Source organism: Betta splendens, chromosome 13, assembly GCF_900634795.4.
Source record: "Betta splendens chromosome 13, fBetSpl5.4, whole genome shotgun sequence".
Taxonomy (NCBI): Eukaryota; Metazoa; Chordata; class Actinopteri; order Anabantiformes; family Osphronemidae; genus Betta; species Betta splendens.
In genome coordinates, this window is record NC_040893.2 from 2,580,290 (window position 1) to 2,600,024 (window position 19,735).

The 19,735-nt window shown below is 44.3% G+C and overlaps 1 protein-coding gene across 9 annotated transcripts in view; it reads left to right on the top strand.

Annotated features, from left to right (window-relative positions):
* bcas3 (BCAS3 microtubule associated cell migration factor) overlaps positions 1-19,735 on the top strand; it is a 286,604-nt gene that overhangs the window by 163,849 nt on the left and 103,020 nt on the right. Inside the window, exons 24-25 of one of the 9 annotated variants that reach the window (XR_003787971.3) lie at positions 17,130-18,322; positions 18,617-19,544. The exons of 5 other annotated variants lie outside the window; for them this stretch is intronic. Coding sequence is in view for 3 of the 4 variants with exons in the window: in XM_055514052.1 (XP_055370027.1) it covers positions 7,006-7,178 (173 nt within the window). In the remaining variant the exon portion in view is untranslated. Of the gene's footprint in view, positions 1-7,005; positions 7,896-17,129; positions 19,545-19,735 lie in introns of those variants that run through there. 3 more of the 9 variants (XM_029171346.3, XM_029171344.3, XM_055514052.1) reach the window with 3 other exon arrangements.

A 19,735-nucleotide genomic window follows, 5' to 3' on the forward strand; every position in this document is an offset into this window, starting at 1 on the left:
ATCTTAAATCTTGTATTAATGGTGTACCCCAAAGAGAGGTGCCTCCACACTACCCATCCTCATGTGACCCAAATACTGTCAGATCCAACAACACACACCGCGTGAAAAAAAAACCTCACATGCTATGTTACATAACTGCTTTATGTCTAATATTTATTTTTTAGTCTTACTTGAATAATGACACAGTAAGTGCATTTGATCAGCGTCAAGTCTATTGCTTCCACCAAAGACAAGAGCTTGTGCAGGACTGGATGCTATCTGTCCCAAGCTGCTCTTAGACCAGTGGTGCACAATCTGTCACTGTGGAGTAGGTGAATCTATGCCAAAGTGTCCTCACACCATGCAACTACTGCACTGTGATGGCCCAACGGTCAGCCAGGCGGAAGCCGATCCTCCTGCATGTCCACATGTATGCAGCTGACCAGTATTTGTATCAGCCAAGTTGTCTACGTGTGTGTGTGTGTGTGTGTGTGTGTGTGTGTGTGTGTGTGCGTGCGTGCGTGCGTGCGTGCGTGCGTGCGTGCGTGCGTGCGTGCGTGCGTGCGTGCGTGCGTGCGCGCGCGCGCGTGCGTGCGTGTGCGTGTGCGTGTGTGCGCGCGCGCGCGTGTATGAGAGAGAGAGAGACAGCGCCTGCCTGTGGCTTTCCACATTTTTGTGTGAATGGGAGCCAAGCGTTTGGGTTCTCGTCAACTCACATCACTGTCAGAGTGCCGTTAATGAGGGGCTCATTTACTGCTAGAATAGGAAATGTCACTACACACACACACCCACACCCACAGAAATTCTTTTTTCTGAAGAGTCTTTTTTTTTGCTTTGTATCCCGGGCAAGATAATGTATATAATTATAAATTTTATATCAATGATAAATAGTTATTAATAATCAATAAATGTAGAAAATGTTTGTTTTTTTATCTGATTTTACATGAAAAACACGAATAAGGAAATAATTTGAGTATCTTATCCCTGAGCCGACGCCCAAATACGAAAGATACTGGATTTTAGCACTGCAACAAATCATGATCTAATCGAACAGAAATTATAATACATATGTTGTGTTATAATATAACACAAAAGTAATAAAGTGATTTGAAACGTGATTTCTAGAAAGAGACATGGGTCATTGCCAAGGTCCCAAACTTAAGTCCACTCACTTATCTAAGTGTGTGAGTGTGATTGTCTGTCTGCGTCTATGCATGCAGAGACGAATGACTAGCCCCGATGCTGCCAGAATGTCGTTCGTCTCATGCCTCTGCCAGGCTGACTCAGCCTGTGCTGCTCATTGACTGGTGAGTGGCTATATTGACTTGACATTTGTTTGTGTCTGTCTCCAGTGGTCTTCACTGGCGTCTGTACATCGGCTTCATGTTTGGGGGGATTTCCTAGAAACATAGTGAACCTGAAAACTAAATAATCCTGCAGAAGAACTAATGACAAGATGAACAGATTTATTTTTGTCTTAGACCAAGGTTCTTGCTTAGAGCTACAGTAGATTTCTCCTAGACACCAACGATTAATCATACCCAGGTGACTAACTAGCTTCATACAAGTATATGAAGATGCAACATTTTTCAGGAGAGGCTAGATGGTACTTATTACAGGTGCAACACAGTTTTAAATTGAAAAACACTAACAAAGACCTGACAAAAATGAATTTAATCTGTCCCATACTGTATATGCCTAAACATCACTGCGTGTGTGATTCAGACAGTTTACAGTGTGAGGAAGGGCGCTGGGACTGTCTGCATGTCTGTCTGCTGTAACTGCCAACAAATAAATAAATACTGCAGGACACAAATATTATGGCTCTATGTAATAGAAATCTGACACCTCCAAATGAAGCTTGAGGTAGAGGAGAGTAGCATGTATAGTATTTGCACATATCCAGTAACTTTGTTACTGTACGTACAGTAAGTTCCCCAGAACCCTGGTTCCTGCTTGAGTAACCTGCTCAGTATACAGTAACTCCCTAAAATTACAAGATTGACTTTATGTCTCCTCAGTCTTTCAGGAAGATGAGTAATGACATGTGGAATGACTTCCTTTAGCCAAAATGAGTGTAAATATGTGCAAATAAAGGGGCTAACTTATTCCTGACATTGCTGCATAAAGAGATAAATGGATTTACTAATGCATAGCGTTTACACATTGATGAGTGTGTGAGCTCCTGTTTCCTGTGATAAAATGCCACTAATGTAATTCCAGGGCTAATGCATGATGGGTGTTTCTCACCTAATTAAAGGTTAATTAGGTACTGTGTAGTACTGTGTACTTCACCTTAGCTACTTAATAACGGAAGATAATTATGGATTAATTCGAAAATCTATACAGTAATTACATTTAAGATAAACGATTTGGATGTGAGATGGCTGTCGGGTTCTGCCACCCAAAATGGCAGATTGCCTGCTTGAAGGGGAGTTTGGACCGAATCAGAGCCATGAAGAAAAAAACAGTTTGTTCAATGTAAACACAAAACACTTCTTCCAGACTAAACAAAATACATCAGGAGGCAGAAAACACTCAACGAACCGAATCATGAACAAGAACAAGACGAGAGCTAGCGCTAAGGCATGGCATGAAAAACACGACAGCTAGCGCTAAGGCATGGCGAGAACAAGAGGAGAGCTAGCGCCATGGCGAGAACAAGACGAGAGCTAGCGCCATGACGAGAACAAGATGAGAGCTAGCGCTAAGGCATAGCGAGAACAATACGAGAGCTAGCGCCATGGCGAGAACAAAACGAGAGCTAGCGCCATGGCGAGAACAAACGTGGCTAAGGCATGGCATTAACAAAAATAAGCTACTACAAAGCATAAACAATAGACAGTTGCCTTTGCATGTCTTGTATGCCGAGCAAAGCGTGACTAACAGTACCCATCAATAGTCCATATCTGTAGTGGCAAGAAATGGTGGCAGCAATGAAGGCAGTGGGACAGTACCATGGCTTGCACAACATGGAGTAGTCACAATGAGCAAGCACAGAGTGAAGGGCTGGGGAGGTATATAAAGGAAGCAGAGGGCAGGCACAGGTGTGAGACATTGAACTGATTGCAAAGAGTCTTCTGATGGTGAAACAGGGAGTGGGTGTGGTCCAAAGCAGAGGCGTGGCCTGGTGAGGGAGAAGGTGTGGTCCGGAGTAAGACAACAGAATGGCTGGCAGAGCCGGCCCAGAATCCTGACAATGGCAGCATCTCGTGAATCTGTGGACGGTTTGTACCCAGACTTTGTCCTTTGTCTACCAGAGTTTGGGCACCAACACGGGTCCTGAGTCATGAGGATGTTTTGGACAGTGCTTCTTTGGCTCGTTGACTCGTGCTCATGCTTACATGCACTTTGACAGAGAGGTTATGCTCAACTGACGGAGGTTAGCATTAGCCAAATGCAACGTGATCCACACTGGCTCTACATGTAAATGGGCTGTGGTGGCGAGTCGTAATACGAAAATGAATTTTAATGCGCGAGTCATTTCAGCGTTTGTTAGCCTGCTGATCTAGTGCTGGATCACTGGTTCTGTCATTAGCATCCCACTCACGTTAGCGCTGATATACTGTACAGATCAGCTCTGACACGCACACGCTGCAGACGAACATTGGCCCAGTCTCTTGTTGTGTCTGCTCACTTCCCCAGATTTTAAATCTGTGGTGCATGTAAGGCTGTTTGAAGTCTGCCTCCAGCACTCTGGCATTGAGCTAGTGATGGCAGCACTGGAGAAAAACGCTGGGATGACAACACAAGTCCCAGGTAACAGGTATGAAATGTGTTTCTTCCCAGCCTCTTGCTCATAGTGAGTAATTAGAAGCAGATGGGCCGGAGCCCGGTGCAGGCAGCCTGTTATTCCAGTCCTCCTTTTTTCCACTCAGCTCTGTTCGCTGTACTCTGACACTAATTCCTGACCTTAACACAGCACGGCAGCTTTCATATCTGAATATGTTCCAGTGATTGCTACAACTTGGGGCACTGCTTGTTTTCAAAACATACTGAATGAGATACTACTGTGTAAGAAAGGGAGTTACCTCATGGGAAAGTGGGACAGTCGCATTCATTAGGTCACTCCTCGCGCGCCCACATCTCATTTTGACATCAAAGGCGACTCTAAACCCAGTGACACTGGGTCAGCTTTTCCTCATTTCCTTCAGCTCCAAGATTAAGATCAAACGACTTTCTAATCTGATTCCAGGTCAGCACTTATGGCAATTTGTACTTTACCTTCTTTATCCTCATGGTGTTGTTCATACATTGTGCCTCCACGGTTAAACTGGTGGAAGGCCTAAATGCAAAGCTATAAGAGTGTGTAGCAGGTTTCTCCTGTTGGTAACTTCAGTGCTTCCTGTGTCTCCACTTCAACCACTGAGCGTAAAGGAATGGTACAAACCTTCTGCCTTTCCTGTTTTAAAACATGTTGAGCTGCTGTTCTAATCGTCTTCTCAGTGACATCATCTGAATTCATGACATCTGTGTAACGGTTTTTCATTGGGAAGACAGAGGACAGGGTATTTCTACTCATATAGTAACCAGAATTATAAGAAACAAACTGAAAATAGATCAAATATTTTTACTACCTACAGTGTATTGCTTCCTGTTTAGGTCACTGTTCATACAATTCAGTTTCCAGTCAGTGGGAAGTGAAAGGGACACCAGCTCTCAGATTATGACACATACACTGGAGATGTGCATGTTGCTGCTTGTTGACATTTCAGCAGGGGCAGTACATGCAGGCCTCTATTATGGAGCATTGACTGGGACAACTACCCCCACCCCCAGTAATGCTGAGCGAACCTAACCCACACCACCAGGGAAAGAGGGCAATGAGCCTCATCTGTCTGTTTTATCGGTGTACATGGTGATTCTGCACATCCACTGAAAGTTACAGTACTTCCAGCTCATCTCTTTTTACAAGGCGAGGCCATTACATAATTAGCCACTGCCAATTAGATCACATCCTGTGGAGCCCTGCCGGCTGAGCAATGCTAATTAATCATCGGTCCCAAGAGGTGGCTCCCTTGTGCTGATGTCATGGTCATCACAGCTATGGTTGGCTAGAATCACAGGAAACGCCTGTCTGTCACAGTGGGGGTGGGATGCAGGGAAGAAACGTCTGTGATACTGTTGATGTAGGTGTAGATAAGGAAACAACTTTGACAGTCTCTCGTTTTCTTAATAAGTATTTATAATGCAAACATGCAAATTAATAGTTTCAAGTAGTTTTAAATTCTATGATATTTGCTAAGTTGATTTTTGGTTGGTTCATTTTATCAATAAAGAGAAACATTAGACAGACACCAGTGTGTTCCATTCAGTGTTTTGAACAATGCTGGAGTCCGGTGTCCTTTTTTGGTGTATAGTGTTCAGTGAAGGTGACATAGTAGCTGCGTCTGTGGCTACGTACTGGTCACTACAGTTCCTTGGCACAACGAGTCGTGTTCAATATTACAGCATTACAGCAGCAGCTGGTCTGACTGTTGGTGCCAGTTCAACTTGGTGCCTGCGTGTGTGTGTGTGTGTGTGTGTGTGTGTGTGTATGTGTGTGTGTGTGTGTGTGTGTGTGTGTGTGTGTGTGTGTGTGCTACCACAAGCCTACCTGCTTTGATCTCAGTAGTAGAAGATTATGACAACACACACACAAACATTTCTCCAAACGGTTGTGACTTGCCAGAGTCAAATTAGTCCGTGGGCTTTTTAAGTGGCACAAAAGGTTCAAATTAGAGACAAGACTTTGAAGCTGTTGCGTTTGCATGGATAGTCTGTAGCCCCTTGTGGTTTTGGCCTCCATATCATTCCCTTAGAAAAGAACATGTTCACATCAAAGGTTAACTGGGGCATGTGTACTGTAACTTGTCACCAGTATAGCCCTGATTTCTAAACAGCAGGGAATTGGGACAGAGTAGTATGTGGGCTGGAAAGAAGCATAGTATGTAATTACATCAGGATCTGTGGGTCACTCCCAAGCCCTGACGGTATGTTATAGATGGAGCCTGCTAATAAAATGACAACTAGATCATATTCATAAAGTTAGGGTTCACCTGAAATAAACAAGAGGCTGCACTGCTATTAACTGTTGGGGGGGTGATTCTCTCTGCTTTCTTTGATAACCACATGTTGGACACTGTGTGAATGAATAGACTGGATAAATGATTTGGACCTGGCATATGACAGATGAGCGATGCATGTATGTGATACAAGCTGGATCAAAGCCTTTAGAGTAAAGATGCCAGACATTTACCTTGTTCCCTGCCCTGATGGCTGCTCCTGGCTCCTCCTGGTCTGCGCTGCAAAGGCCGCGGGCCGGAGGCCGACGGCTTTGTTTTGAGCTGACTTAAGGTTGAGCTCGACCTTGTCTGCAAACTCCGTGTGAGGCTCTGAAAGAGAATGGTATGATGTTCAAATCATAGATGTTTCCTTCCCTTTGGAAATAATTTCTATCCATATAAGCAACAATGTTCTCACAGTGCTCTCAATCATCGGGGTGTACAGCAAACTACTGCGATTGAAATTCTAATACTGTAGATTAAAGTATTTGTCCTTCCCAAAAGTTGCACTTTGGCATCTGTATGTAAACTGAAATTACTCTAAGCTACTACTACGTCTACAAGGTACAGTAGCAGCTTAGGGAATGACATTTTTTAAATCCTATATTATCAAACACACCAAGTGAGCAGGGTTAGCCTTTTGTCACCTGTCTACTGTGTGTGTGTATGTGGGGGGGGTTATATCCAGCTTTACCTTTCCTGACACGTGTGGCTCATCAACAGCGATGTGAAGCGACAGGCCACACCCTCAGGCAGCTGGCAGGCACTGGCATGCTACAAAAGAGCAACACAACACCATGAGAACGCACACACACACACACATACACACACACACACCTTGGGCCATTTCTCAGTCTTAAGTCTCAATTTCTAAACGCATTTGCTTCAGTTTCTGCTGCAGGAAAGACTGCTGGGTAACAGAGGAGGGCCAGGATGCATGGAGTACTGTTTACCCACTATTACTACTTACGTATGCACACAGATGTGGAGATGTCTGTCGCACCTATAACGATGCTTCCAGAGCTGAGCGGACTAGAGTCAAACAGGGTGGTTGAGCCCTGTGCAGCCAACAAAGAGGCGGTAATGGTGATGGTACTGGTTGTTTTGTTAAATATTACAATTATTAACTTATTTATTATATTAAATAGCATCTAATCAATGTTGGTTAACTGTTTCTAGCTAGTAAAATAGAACTGTAGAAAGTGTGTAATAAGAAAATAAACACTAGGAGCTACTTAAACTATATTTGATGTAAGTCTTCATTAGTATTAAAAATAAAAAGGATGATTTTCTGAATATTTTACCTACTATTTCTCTCTGTGCTGTCTAGTTACCGCTTCTAACCGCAGGAGTCAGAAGATGTTAGTAGCAAGTTCTAGAAAGATGAAAGAGCAGGAAAGTATTTGACCCATACACTGGATCACATTTACTCAAATAGGAGTTCAGATTGCCTGAAGGCATCTCACCCAGCATGAACAACCCAACAATATGTTTACACATAATCAAATAACCCAGAATTATGACCCAGCACAAATAACCCATAAATATGGTTACAGAAATAAGCATTTTTTTTTGGCTCAGTCTGTGCACAGTCGGCATTTCAGTTTTTAAGGCACATTCACTCAGATGGTAGCTGTAATATTTCCTGACTTACTGTCGTTCAGAGGCCCTTGATGTTGTCTCCTTTAAGGGAGACCTGTGATGAGTACAGCTTTACCTGAGTAGCTCTGCCTTACAACCTTTCATCTTTGCCCAATCGCTGACCTGTAGACCGGGGTCTGTTGTCTCACAGCCCATCTCAGGCTTGGCCCAAACACTGCCCAAGTTAAACTTGCTTACTAGTGTTACTGTTAGTAACAACATTTAGTTTGAAAGTCTGCATTTGACCAGCACTATAATATATATATAATATTTAAGACTTCAGGTTGGTTTAGTCCACTCAGGTTGGATGGAGACTCACAGTTCTGAGTTTGGGCATCTGAAATAATAAGGAAATTATATATTTTTATCACAAGCACAACATGTGCAGGGCACTTGTTTCAGAAAGCAAGTACATTATAGCATGTTTTCTGCTGCTGTGCCGTTGTGCTTGGTTACATGTTGACCCGGCAGAGTTCTCTAAGATGCTCTGATGAACCATTATGTTCTGCTGCACGAGCCAGTCAGCAGGGAGCAATGAAACCTCAGGTCTATGGAGGTATTCTACATTGTGCTGCCCAGTATCAGAGAGGCTGGCCTCAGTCACAGGATAACAACCTAAAACACAATACTGGGTTGTTTTCTATGAGCCCTGACCTTTACAGGTGAAACAGGATGACCTCAGGCAGCTGGAGCAGTTTGCTCAGTCAACCAACATGCCTCTAACAGGTGTCACACATAAGGCTACAGCCTTATGTTAACGGTTCCGTCAGGGGTACTTTTTCAAGATGCTTCTTCTTAAACCACAGTTTAAAAGCAAGGCCTGGTTTTCATTTGTAAATGTTTGGTAACATTTTATGTATTACCTTTGTCAGTTTTAAGGTGCTTTCTAAGAGTTTTGTCCATGTGTTTATTAGCTGCAGTGGATGATTATGAAACCCATACGCCAGTAAGAAAACTTTCAGAGCTGGGAGGAAAATGTTTTCTCTCACATCAAGCCATCACATTTGCTTCTTCCACCTGTTTACGTTTAACACTTGTGTTTGTATTGATAACCCTGTAAAAAGTCTAAAATTAGTTTTCTAATATCACACTGAATTTGCTGGCGCTTCCAGCCCAGGCTGCCCTATGGCCCGGCCATCTGGGTTTGAGTGAGACAAACGAAGCCAGGGCCAACCATGAAAGTGTCTGAGGAGCTCAGCAAAATCAAAAGCAAATCTGTGTCCAGGACGGGGTCACCTCCCTTGGCCGTCACGGCTTTGAAGTGCTCGGCCATACAGTTAATTGTGAGAGTGTGGGTTTGAGGAAGGTGGTAACAATTTAAGGCAAGCTGAGGGAGGGCTGCAGGCCGTCAGGTGTGTGCCTCCGGAGCAGCGACAGTGGAGGCTTAACTGGCTCATAATGCTTTGTTTGCTTAGGCCCCATCACTCTGTAATTGAATGAGGGCTGAGAGCAGCAGCTGAGAGCACCAGCTGATTGCAGCACTGCCGCTCCTAACCATCACTCATGTATGCGGGCGTGTGGTGACCTCAGTGGTTTCAATGCGATCCAGAGCCGTTTGTTATGGGATGCTCAAGTTTGTGTTTGTTTGTTTTGTTTGAAATATGACTAACTGCGTATAACGCTGCGTTTTCCATCAGAGGCTTGTGTTGGTATCGCTGAGCGTTTCCTTTTTTACCTGGCTGAAGCCTTTGAACCTGGACCGTCTGCTCTGTTGTGTTTGCTGTTTCTGGTACTGATCATTGCTGTCATCTCTGCATTCTGCTGCAGCTCCTCAGGTTGAACAGCAGCTGAGTCAGCGTTTAGATCATCACAGAACCTGTTTGCTCAGTCTTTTCTTCACGTTTGTTCTTTTCCACTCAGCATTTCTGTCAGCGCACCTCATTTTTTGACTCCATGAGAGTTTTATAAGCCTACAGTATGAAGTGCAAGGCCATGTTGTTTCCTTCTGCGGCGTCTTTGGACTTTTACACTCTTTGGACTCTGTGGAGCAGCTGAACTCTGTGGCTGTACTGGGCTTGTTAGCTGGTCACCACTGGCAACGTGTCATCTTGTCACCAGCGTGTATTTGTTTGCGCAGTGTCTAGACAAGGCAACAGTGAAGTCTATGAATCCGAACCCTTAATGTCATTCCCCATCCCCCATTTGTTTGTTTGTTTGTTGTAAGACACTGAATCAGAATATCTGCGGAATGTTAATGTAAACATACATCACTCAGTTCAGTGTTTCAGCTCTACTGTACTGAAGCAGTGACTTATGGCGCCATCTGTATAATATGACAGTGTTTCTATCTTTGGAGGAGCCTGATGTAAAATTTTGATTATTCACAAAAGCTGTGGCTACGACAGACAATTTCTCTCCAGTATTTGTGTGTCTTTGTTGTAAGTCTGTAAATCTGACATTGTGAAGGTCTCTAATCTGATTGAAGGCTGGGCTGATAGTTTGCGTTCATGTTATCTGAGTATTACAGCATTAGGGGTTTCAATCCAGGCAGAAAACTCCTTATATTTACACTTATTCTTTGTATTCTGTTTGTATTATCGAGAAAAGCTTCCTTCTTCCACATCTCTCTCTTCATGCCCCCCGTTCCCCATTGGGGGTGTTGTTTGTAAAGCATTATAATTTATAACGGGGGAGCAGAGTGGCTTTAATTTCAGAGTGCGGGGGCTCGCCAGCAGGGCGCCAGCCTGCAATCAGTGGAATCAGCAGCTTGCACAGGGCCTGGAAACAAGCACACAGGCGCTTGCTCAGACCCTCACACAGAGCCAGCTACAACGGAAAGTATTATCAGCGGACAGCCACAAATGGACAGTGTTTCTCGTCACCCAATTCTTTGGATTCTCCCTCCACATCGGCTTGACTTTCAGCCTCTGCAGCTGCTCTGCTCTCTTGCCCTCTCTCTCTGTTTCTCAGTCTGCGTCTGGCTTACATTATCTACGTCTTCCTCGCCTCCCCTTCCCCCTCTCCCTCTCTTACTCATTGTCTCTCATTACCACTCATTACCTATTTTCGGGGAGGGGGGTTCTCATCATAGTCTCTGCTGCCTTCCAAAGACAATAAAGGTTCAGCAGAAGGTCAGATGCAACTTTCTGTGTCTCTGTCAAATCTCTGCTTCTGTCCCACTGTCTCTGTCTCTCACCAACCCTTCTCTTTCTCCTCTGCCCTGGGGGACATTTCTGCTCCACCCTGCCCATTTGCCGGTTGTAATTTCCTCTTCATAAATCCTGCTTCTTTGGCAAACTGTGCAAGACGGTGGGATGATCCTTCTTCACAGAAGGTCAAGAACTGAACGAGAAGAGAAGGAGGAAAAGATAATGTTTCTCCTCAGCTTCAAACTGGACACATTAGTCAACTTCGCTCTGACCCTGCACACTATCTGGATTTCTGGAACTTATCTGGAACTTTATAAGTTCAGACAAACAAACCATGACTAAACACAACAAATCACCTGCAACATAACAGCATAACATAAAGGAAATATTTTCAGATGAAGTGAGTTTGGTGTCTAAAATGTCTATTTTTATTCCCTCACTTCACACAACATTTGTGGTGAGCATCACCAGCTCTTCTAAGGTCTGAAACATAATAAAGTACTGAAACCCCCTTAAATGACTTTATCTAGTTTTAGGTTGAAAATTTACTTAATCCCATGAAACAGAAAAATACATGTATGAAATGCAAACACACTGGAGCTATCAAAAAGCATTTCAGTGGTCTGTAATCTTTTGGATTTCTGCTAATGCTCAGCTGGTTGTTCTCCTTCAGCTCTGCTCACTGCTGCAGGAAATTGTGGTTCTTCGCCTTTTTGACAGTGCTGCACAGCACTAAAGCGCAGCTCGTATTAGTTTGCTGCGTTGCTGCTGCGCCTGATCCTGTGGGATGCAGATAGTTTTAATCTGAGGCCTTAGCCACTGTGTTGTTCTGTTCCTGCTGTTATATTAGGATGATTGGACATCTGCTGTAGGGTGCTAAGCTGGGAACACTAGTCCAATCTCCGTCCAGCAGGACATTAGTGTGACTGCGACAGCATCATTGTTCTACGGGGCGTGTACGGAGCGGCTCCAGTCTAATACACTGACACAAATACACAGGATCGGTTTATGACATAGTTGAACCATTAAATCAATAAAAGTGGACAGATTTGTGTGACTGAGCATTTCAAGTCTGGTGCACATGTGTGTTGTTGCTGAATTCAACTCCTCCGGTCTCCATTTAGTATAATTAATAACCTGCCTTTCCACTCTTCTTGGGTTTGCTTGCCTTTGTCTAACCCCAGCTAACGACTGCAAGAAATGCTTTATGAGATCAGAAGAATAACATACAAGCACAACACACACATGCCGAAAAATGGTTGGGCATCAAAAGGCGCATTTAGCTCATTCATGGTTGCTGGACTTGTTTTGAACCACTTGAAGGCCATTTCTTCCTGTTACGCAGTCCAGCAGCAGAAGTTCAGTCAAAGGGCTCATCTCATACCACTCTAACGCGAGCCATTCTGTACAGTATCTGAACCCGCCACTCACCTAAGAAATGAAAAAATTAGGCCTTCTTTTCCTGTTTGATGTGAGTTCTGTCAATATATTAGAGTGAGTGCAGCTTATTGGAGCTGAATTTGAACAGTAGGGATTTTGTGAAGTACTAAACAGAGCTTCTAACCATTGGGGTAAATCATTCATTCCATCTTGCTCCATAGCTAACATGTGCTAATAGAAAAGTGTAATTACTGATACGCCAGCGCAGCGGCACACCTGTGACTGTTTTGGAAGATGTGATACAGAACTTCTCACTTGTCCCCAGAAGCATTGCGGGGCTTTAGGCTCCAGCTTGTCCCAGTGTTGCTGTTACTCCGATCAGCAGCTAATTCATGTGGGGGACAGCAACCAATCATATCAGCCCTCTCTGGCAAACTTGAGCATCCTGGGCAGACCCTGCTCAATGGAAATGAACCTAATAACCTTGGTTGCTTTGCCAACGTATAAAGACACTGTGCGTGTGTGTGTGTGTGCGTGTGTGTGTGTGTGTGTGTGTGTGTGTGTGTGTGTGTGTGTGTGTGTGTGTGTGTGTGTGTGTGTGCGCATGTGTGTGTGCGCGTGTGTGTGTGTGTGTGTGTGTCTGTGCGTGCGTGCGTGCGTGCGTGCGTGCGTGCGTGCGTGTTGTCTATGTGTGTGCTTGTTTTTCATTTCCAGAGTTGTACTCTAGTTGTTTCATTTAGGTCAGAGTTATGAAGTGCTATGGACCTTTTTTAGGTTTAACCTCCACTGCCAGCAGTTAGGATCTATATTACAAATGTTGGAAGGTTTTATAGTCACTCATTTAAGCCGTGCGTGCGTGCCTGCGTGCGTGCCTGCGTGCCTGCGTGCCTGCGTGCCTGCGTGCCTGCGTGCGTGCGTGCGTGCGTGCGTGCGTGCGTGCGTGCGTGCGTAATAAACCGAGAACACCCCAACCTTGATCAACACCAGAGAAAAGGAGAACAGCCCCCCTCTGTGCCCACACTCATCAAGACTGTGTGTTTGATCTCTCAGCCACATCACTTTGGCCTGCCCTCACACACACACACACACACACACACACACACACACACACACACACACACACACACACACACACACACACCTCCGCAACACACAGAGTGGCAACATATAAAAACACGAGACCAGTTTTGTTATTGTCAAAAACTCACTCTATAAAAGTGTGTGTGTGTTTGTGTGTGTGTGTGTGTGTGTGTGTGTGTTTGTGTGTGTGTGTGTGTGTGTGTTGCTTCGGGAGCTTGTTGGCAGTAATGAGGTCAATCTCCTGTGTGGAGCTAAAACCTCTGTCTTTATCTCTGTTACATGGCCAGAGGATTATTCTCATCACTCCCAGCACCACTTTCACTCTCAACACTCTCCACTCTCTGGTGCCATAACTGCACACATCCAGCTGCTGCATCTTCTGTTCATGTTGTTTCACAATCCAGGGAGTTTATGTTGTTTGTCCGTGCTGGTTGGAGAGAGTTTCAACAGTTTCTCGTGGCTTTATTAAAATTTGGGACTTTTGGCTGTTTAATTAAACTCTTGTTTGATAAAATCATTTGATTAAATTAAATGATAACGCACTTAGTAGCTTTTATTTTATTTAAGTAGCTTCTATTTCTCAAATAGATCATATGCAAAAAACCTTGTCGGCCAAACCTCCGCCTCCATATCTGGGCTCAACTCTCTCCATCACTGCTGGGTCTGTGTGTGGAGCTGTGACTAAAGCTAACTAAAGTTTCCAACGCAGCTTTTCTGTCTTGGGAAGCTCTCAGTTAATCAGGTAAAACCTTAGTGTTTGATTTATTGTGACTCATTCTGTGAAGCTGCATGCTGAAAAGTGACTGAGCTCCCAAATGCTCAGCAGCTTTTAAACCAATACTCAATCGTGTTGTCTGATATACCACATTGTCACTTGCTCCCACTGTTACAGTAACAATATCTCTATGAAATAAACCTGTCTGTCAGCTGATAAACATGTGGAGCAGTGCACCACAGTGTACTACTTTACCCAGGGGCTGCACTGATTTAGCTTATTTGATTCTACCTGCGTTAGTGACGTATGTACTCATGTCTCATGGCCAAAGTTGCCCTCTAAGCGTGGTCTAAGCGTGACAGGCCCGTCTTTGCCTGTGCGTCTCCACACACCCGTGTGCACCATCGCTCTCGTACAGATGCACACAAACTCACACGTGTCTGTCTGCCTTCGCAGTCTGCTTCACCATAATTGCTAACGCCCCCGTGCCCTCTGTTCACTTCACACATGACGTGGCCCACCTTTTCATCCATCTGTCGGAACTATTGTGTGTTAGCCTGCGTGTAGTGAGCTGTCATGCGAGGCTGGAGCCGCGTTGATCAGCGGGCCAAGCCAGTGGCATATGGCCATGTCCTGGGGTGCTGTGGCATGCAGGCTAGCAAACGGAATAAACAGGAGCTACTTCACATGGCTGCATGGACACTGACCTGTCAACGCTGCATATGCAGCTCATCAAGTGGAATTCCTCCTCACTTACCTACAGTATTAGCATAGCAGCACCACTATGCAGTATGTGTGCAATGGGTATAAGAACCAGAACATCTTCACTGTTACTAGTCTCACCAGTGTTTTGTCTGTTGGATGACGTTTCCATAGTAAACACTTTTATGTCGGTTTGTGTGGAAGCAGACATGATTTTAAATATTGACTCTGCCGTTACTAAGACTCAGCACTAAATCAGAACCAAATTTAAAATGAGGGGCACTTGTCACTTGCTTAGATACGCTGTAGCATAGTGCACATGCATATGGTTCCAAGCCCCATGCGCAGCAACGGTGGCGTGCACCGGGCGAACGTTCAGTATCGCTTTGAGCAGAAAACCCTGAGTGAGCAGGCGTTAACGCAGCACAGGCCTAACGTGTGGAGCGTCTCACAGTCTCTGAGCCTGTGTGTCACCAGTCAGCAGTAACAGACACCTTCAGTAGAGCAGAAGCAGCTGTGACACACCTCTGTGAGGCCGTGGCGGTTAACCTGCCCTCAGGGGAAACGGCCACTGTCACAGAGAGCAGCAGCGGGCGACGGCCGGCTGCGCCCGTGCTGTGTGAAGGTGTGGGCCTGATCCCAGCTCGCAGTAGAGAGCGGTCCAGCAGCATGGCTGTTTGACCCTGCTAGAGAATTTAGGATTTTTGCTCTAATCGACATGGAACCCACGCTATGAAATACACCTCAGCCCCAATCAGCCTCCATTCATGGAGGCTGAGTGAATGACTGTGAATGTGGTGTGTGTGTTGTCCCACAGTTTATGGACTCATTCTGTATGGTCTCTCTACTGTACCTTGTTTTTTGTTTATGTCCTAACATTTTTCACAAACAGGCATTGAAGGGAGCATTTCTAATATTCTACAGGTTCCACACATCACTCAGTAAAAGTGCTGCTACTTTAGGAGATTCAGTTAAATATCTGCAGTCGTCCTCTGAGAATCAATGACAGACCATCACATGACCAGCACGTGCTGATGCCAGGCGCTGGAGGCAGAGCTGTTGTAGAACAACATACTAGGTCAGGTCAGGTGTTTTTTCTGGGCCTGTAGTCAAACCCAGTTGCCACACTCACATAGTGCTTTAACTGCAACAGTTGGCCATGAAGACTTAACCCTGGCTCCTTTGTGTTGTGGATTAAGTGTTGCCTGTTACAAGTAAGTCGAGGTTGAGGATGGAGGATTAAGTTGTCCGTCACCTCCACAGAAACAGCTCTGGGATTGTCATGGGACAGAAGCAATGCTCTACGCCTGCTGCTTAGCCTGCTCACAGTGGGAGCGCAGGAAATGTGATCACTGAGCAAGTTTACAGTATTGGTTTTTTGTGTAATGAGGATTTGTGACAGCTTTTCTGGACTCTGGTCACAGTGAGTGTGAGTGTGACGCTGTGTTTCCATATGTGCCAGCCATGGAATCCAACCACACCACCGCTTTGCAAGTTAAAGACACAAACAGTTGATCACAATATTCATCAATGGCTGATTGGAATCCATGACGTTGTTTACTTTGAGACACAAAGCTTGTACTCAGCATGTGAGTTACGCTGAAGCTAAAACGAATCTGTGCATGTTGATCGAATGTAGTCTTTGAGTTTCCATCTGACTCTGTCTCAGACATGCCGTAATAGACACGCAGCAGGGCACAGGGTCTGCTGCCAGTTGTGGAGCATTATCGGCTTGTGTGTGTTGTGCAGACGTGCTCTCAGCTGAGGGAGTTGGTTCATGGGCCAGTCAGAGCCGCCTTATTTCCTTTTAATTGACTTAAGATGGGCAAACAAGACCTCAGCAAGCACACAGTGCTATTACACACACACACCAAAAACCCCCAGTGTTAAGTCGCACTAATGAGTCACACGTATTGACACACACATAATTGCCCTGCATGTGTTAGCTGCTACACCTCCATCCAGGAACTGGATTAGTTGTATTCAATCACCTTGCAGCATCATGACCAAGGTCATACTTACAGTAGATGTTTGTGAATACTATGTATGCAGCTGTAGTCCTCACTGAACTGGTTTTACAGCAGGTGTATCTTCGTGTGCTGCCTTCTGACCAGCAGAAGAGAAGGTTGCTGCACAGGTACACTATTATTGCTTCCAGTTTGTTACACACCGTCCAACACTAAAAAGACAATCTCTTGTCCCCTGCAGAGTTAGAGAAGGTATGAGGTTGTTTTCTTAGCTAATTGGTCGTTTACTACAGAGATTTGTATAAATAATGTCTGTAATACGAATGAATCGAAAAGAGTTTGTGTTGTATTTTCCGTAACGCAGCCTGACCACTCATTGGACACGGCTTTTGCTGTCTGCATGCCTCACTCACTCGTCCGTCCTCTCCACCCATGGATTTGCATTGAAACCAGTTCAGACACATACACCATCTATCACCAGTCCGATTTAAAAAGCTATTTTTTGTTTTTATTTCCTGTTTGTCTCTCGCAGGTTATTCCTAAATCAGAAGCTTCGTCCTGCAGTGTTTCTGTTGCTTTACTCTATCATTTCATTTTCTTTGCCCCTTCATCTGAGCATCCACCCTTCCTTCTCTCCCTCACTGGCCAGCCATTATTGCATCATTGGTATGTGAGAGAGAAGAGGACAGGCGGAGGGAGGAGGAGGACCAAGAAAAGAAGATGGCCATCTTTCTTCCTGTCTACCTTTTCTTTTGTCTTCTCTTATTCTCTAATAACGTGTACATTAAACATTTGACTACGACAGCAACTTACACAGTGAAATCCCCAGCTTTAGCGAGTGCCCTGTCTAGGTGTGTGTGTGAGTGAGTGTAACCTATGCTTGGCCAACCCAGAGTCTGGTACTCACTGTGTGCACTCACTTCCTTACTACTGTCTCACTGTGTACAGTGGTTACTACAGCACAGAAAGCACTGTTCCTTGATGTTCAAACTCAGCCCCACAGTCTGTTTGCTTGGATGTGGACCCAGTGTAGGAGCTGGGTTTCTTTCATTCAGCAGACTGTAACCAGTCTGAAGTAGCACAGGTGTTTCTTTTTCTGCAGAACCACAACCTTATAGCAGTAGTGGTTTTAGGATGGACAGCAATAGAGAAGAATAAAAATTATACAACACCCCTCGTCAGCAACCAGTCAACAGGATGGTGTGACAACTGAGCCTTTTATCTTTTTCAAACATGTCTGTTGGTTGCTCTACAATATTAGTGTCATATTAGAAACTAACCAGAATTCCACCAGCGTCACCAGTTAGTAAATATAATAAACTGCCAGCTCGTCATTTTCAGCTTTGTTAATTACAACACTCTACATACGGTCCGGTTTCCTCAGCTCTGACTATGCTGGATGTTGTGGTTTCTGACGTTCTGTACGGACGGCGTGCTTGTAAATATCTTTACGTGTAGGCTTGAGGTATTTACAGATGTACACTCACATACCTGGCCAGTGAATGTTAGTCTTACTCTAATTTGTGGATCTGGCCATTTGCCAAAGTGAACCTATTTCAGTATGGTTTGGTTTGTGATCTTCAGCAGATAGAGACCTGGCGTACCTTGACATGCCCTTGTGATCTGACTTCTGTCATCACTGTTTACAACCAGTGGAATCGACATGAAAAGCTTGTGAAGTGATGGCAGAGTTGTAGGAGGTCAACACGATGAAGTGGCCAGTAGGTAAATACCGGCTGATCCACAGTTTGGAGGAGCTGCTGGTGCTAATGCAGATGCCATTGAGCTTCTGTTTTTTAAATCAATAATAACCAGTCATTAAGCTGATTGGCAGGCCAGTGAGACTCTCAAAAAACATGACATGACTTTACTACAGGCCACTGTAAGGCCAGCAGAATGTAACAGCACACTGGTAGATACAAACAAGAACACTAACATAATTTGGCTTATTGAGATAAGGATGCTCCAGTTTACTTAACACTAGCATGTATTCTGATTGTTAATACATTTTCTCCTTAGGTTGGCTTCAGAGGTTGGACAAAGTGCACTGGGCTCAGCTGTTACTTGCACAAACACATGCAACTCACACCTCCAGTAGCAGCATCTTCCCTTTAGGTGGAGAATAAAGAATGCATGGTACTGTCCATCCAGCTCCGGTGGAAGTGGCAGGAAGTGTGTTCACTATTTGTTCGCTTCACACAGTTCAGCTTTTAAATCAAGTGCATATGTTTTAGGGTAGGTATTCTCACTTGTTAAAATTAAGTGAAAATCCCTCAATCGTTTTCGCAGTCGCAGATTGTCTGCCTACAGTTTGTACTGCACACAATGCTGACTGCATGATTCTCAACAGACAATTCAGTCCTGGTTAGGACGTCAGACTATCAGCACCACTAAGGAGGCTGTTACGTGACATGAAACAAACTTGAAATACCTGTGAAGATTAAAGTTTGACTTCAGCTCATGTGCAGCTACTGAATAATTTGTGTACGATCCAGTGAAATCAGTTTAGGTAACTCAGAGGTTGGCCTGTCTTCAGCTCATAAACATAAAGATTATTAGACCCCTGAAATGTGCCAAAACCTGAAGCTGCAAATTTTATATTCCAAAATCTTTGGTTTCATTTCCTACTGTAAACCCAACTGACTCACTAACTGGTTACAGTATATGTTATGAAAAATACATGATCGTTCTTTTCTACAGTACGTGTTTGTTTACAATGTGACCGGACATTTGACATGTTGGTAGTAGTGTCTAGTAGTTTAAAATCGTATCATCTTAACATGTGTAATGCTGTTGATTTTGTGATAGTCAGCACAGGTTTAACACTGACCCCTGTCTGTTCAGGTAACATGTGGTATCTGTGTGATGCTTTTATCATGTGTGTCACAGCTGTTTCCAGTAAAATGTGTGATTCTCTGACTATAAAGTAGTTGGTACCAGGCATAAATGTGTGATGTACGTTATTACACAACCGTGAAAGCATTAACTAACGTGTGCTATGGTTAAATGACTATATATGCACACACAGACATATATTTACAATGGAACATTATTTTTCATCATTTTTATATATTTATTATAAGTGTTACTCTAAATGCAGAAAAGGGGTTTTCACACGGGAAACAGTTCTACTAACAT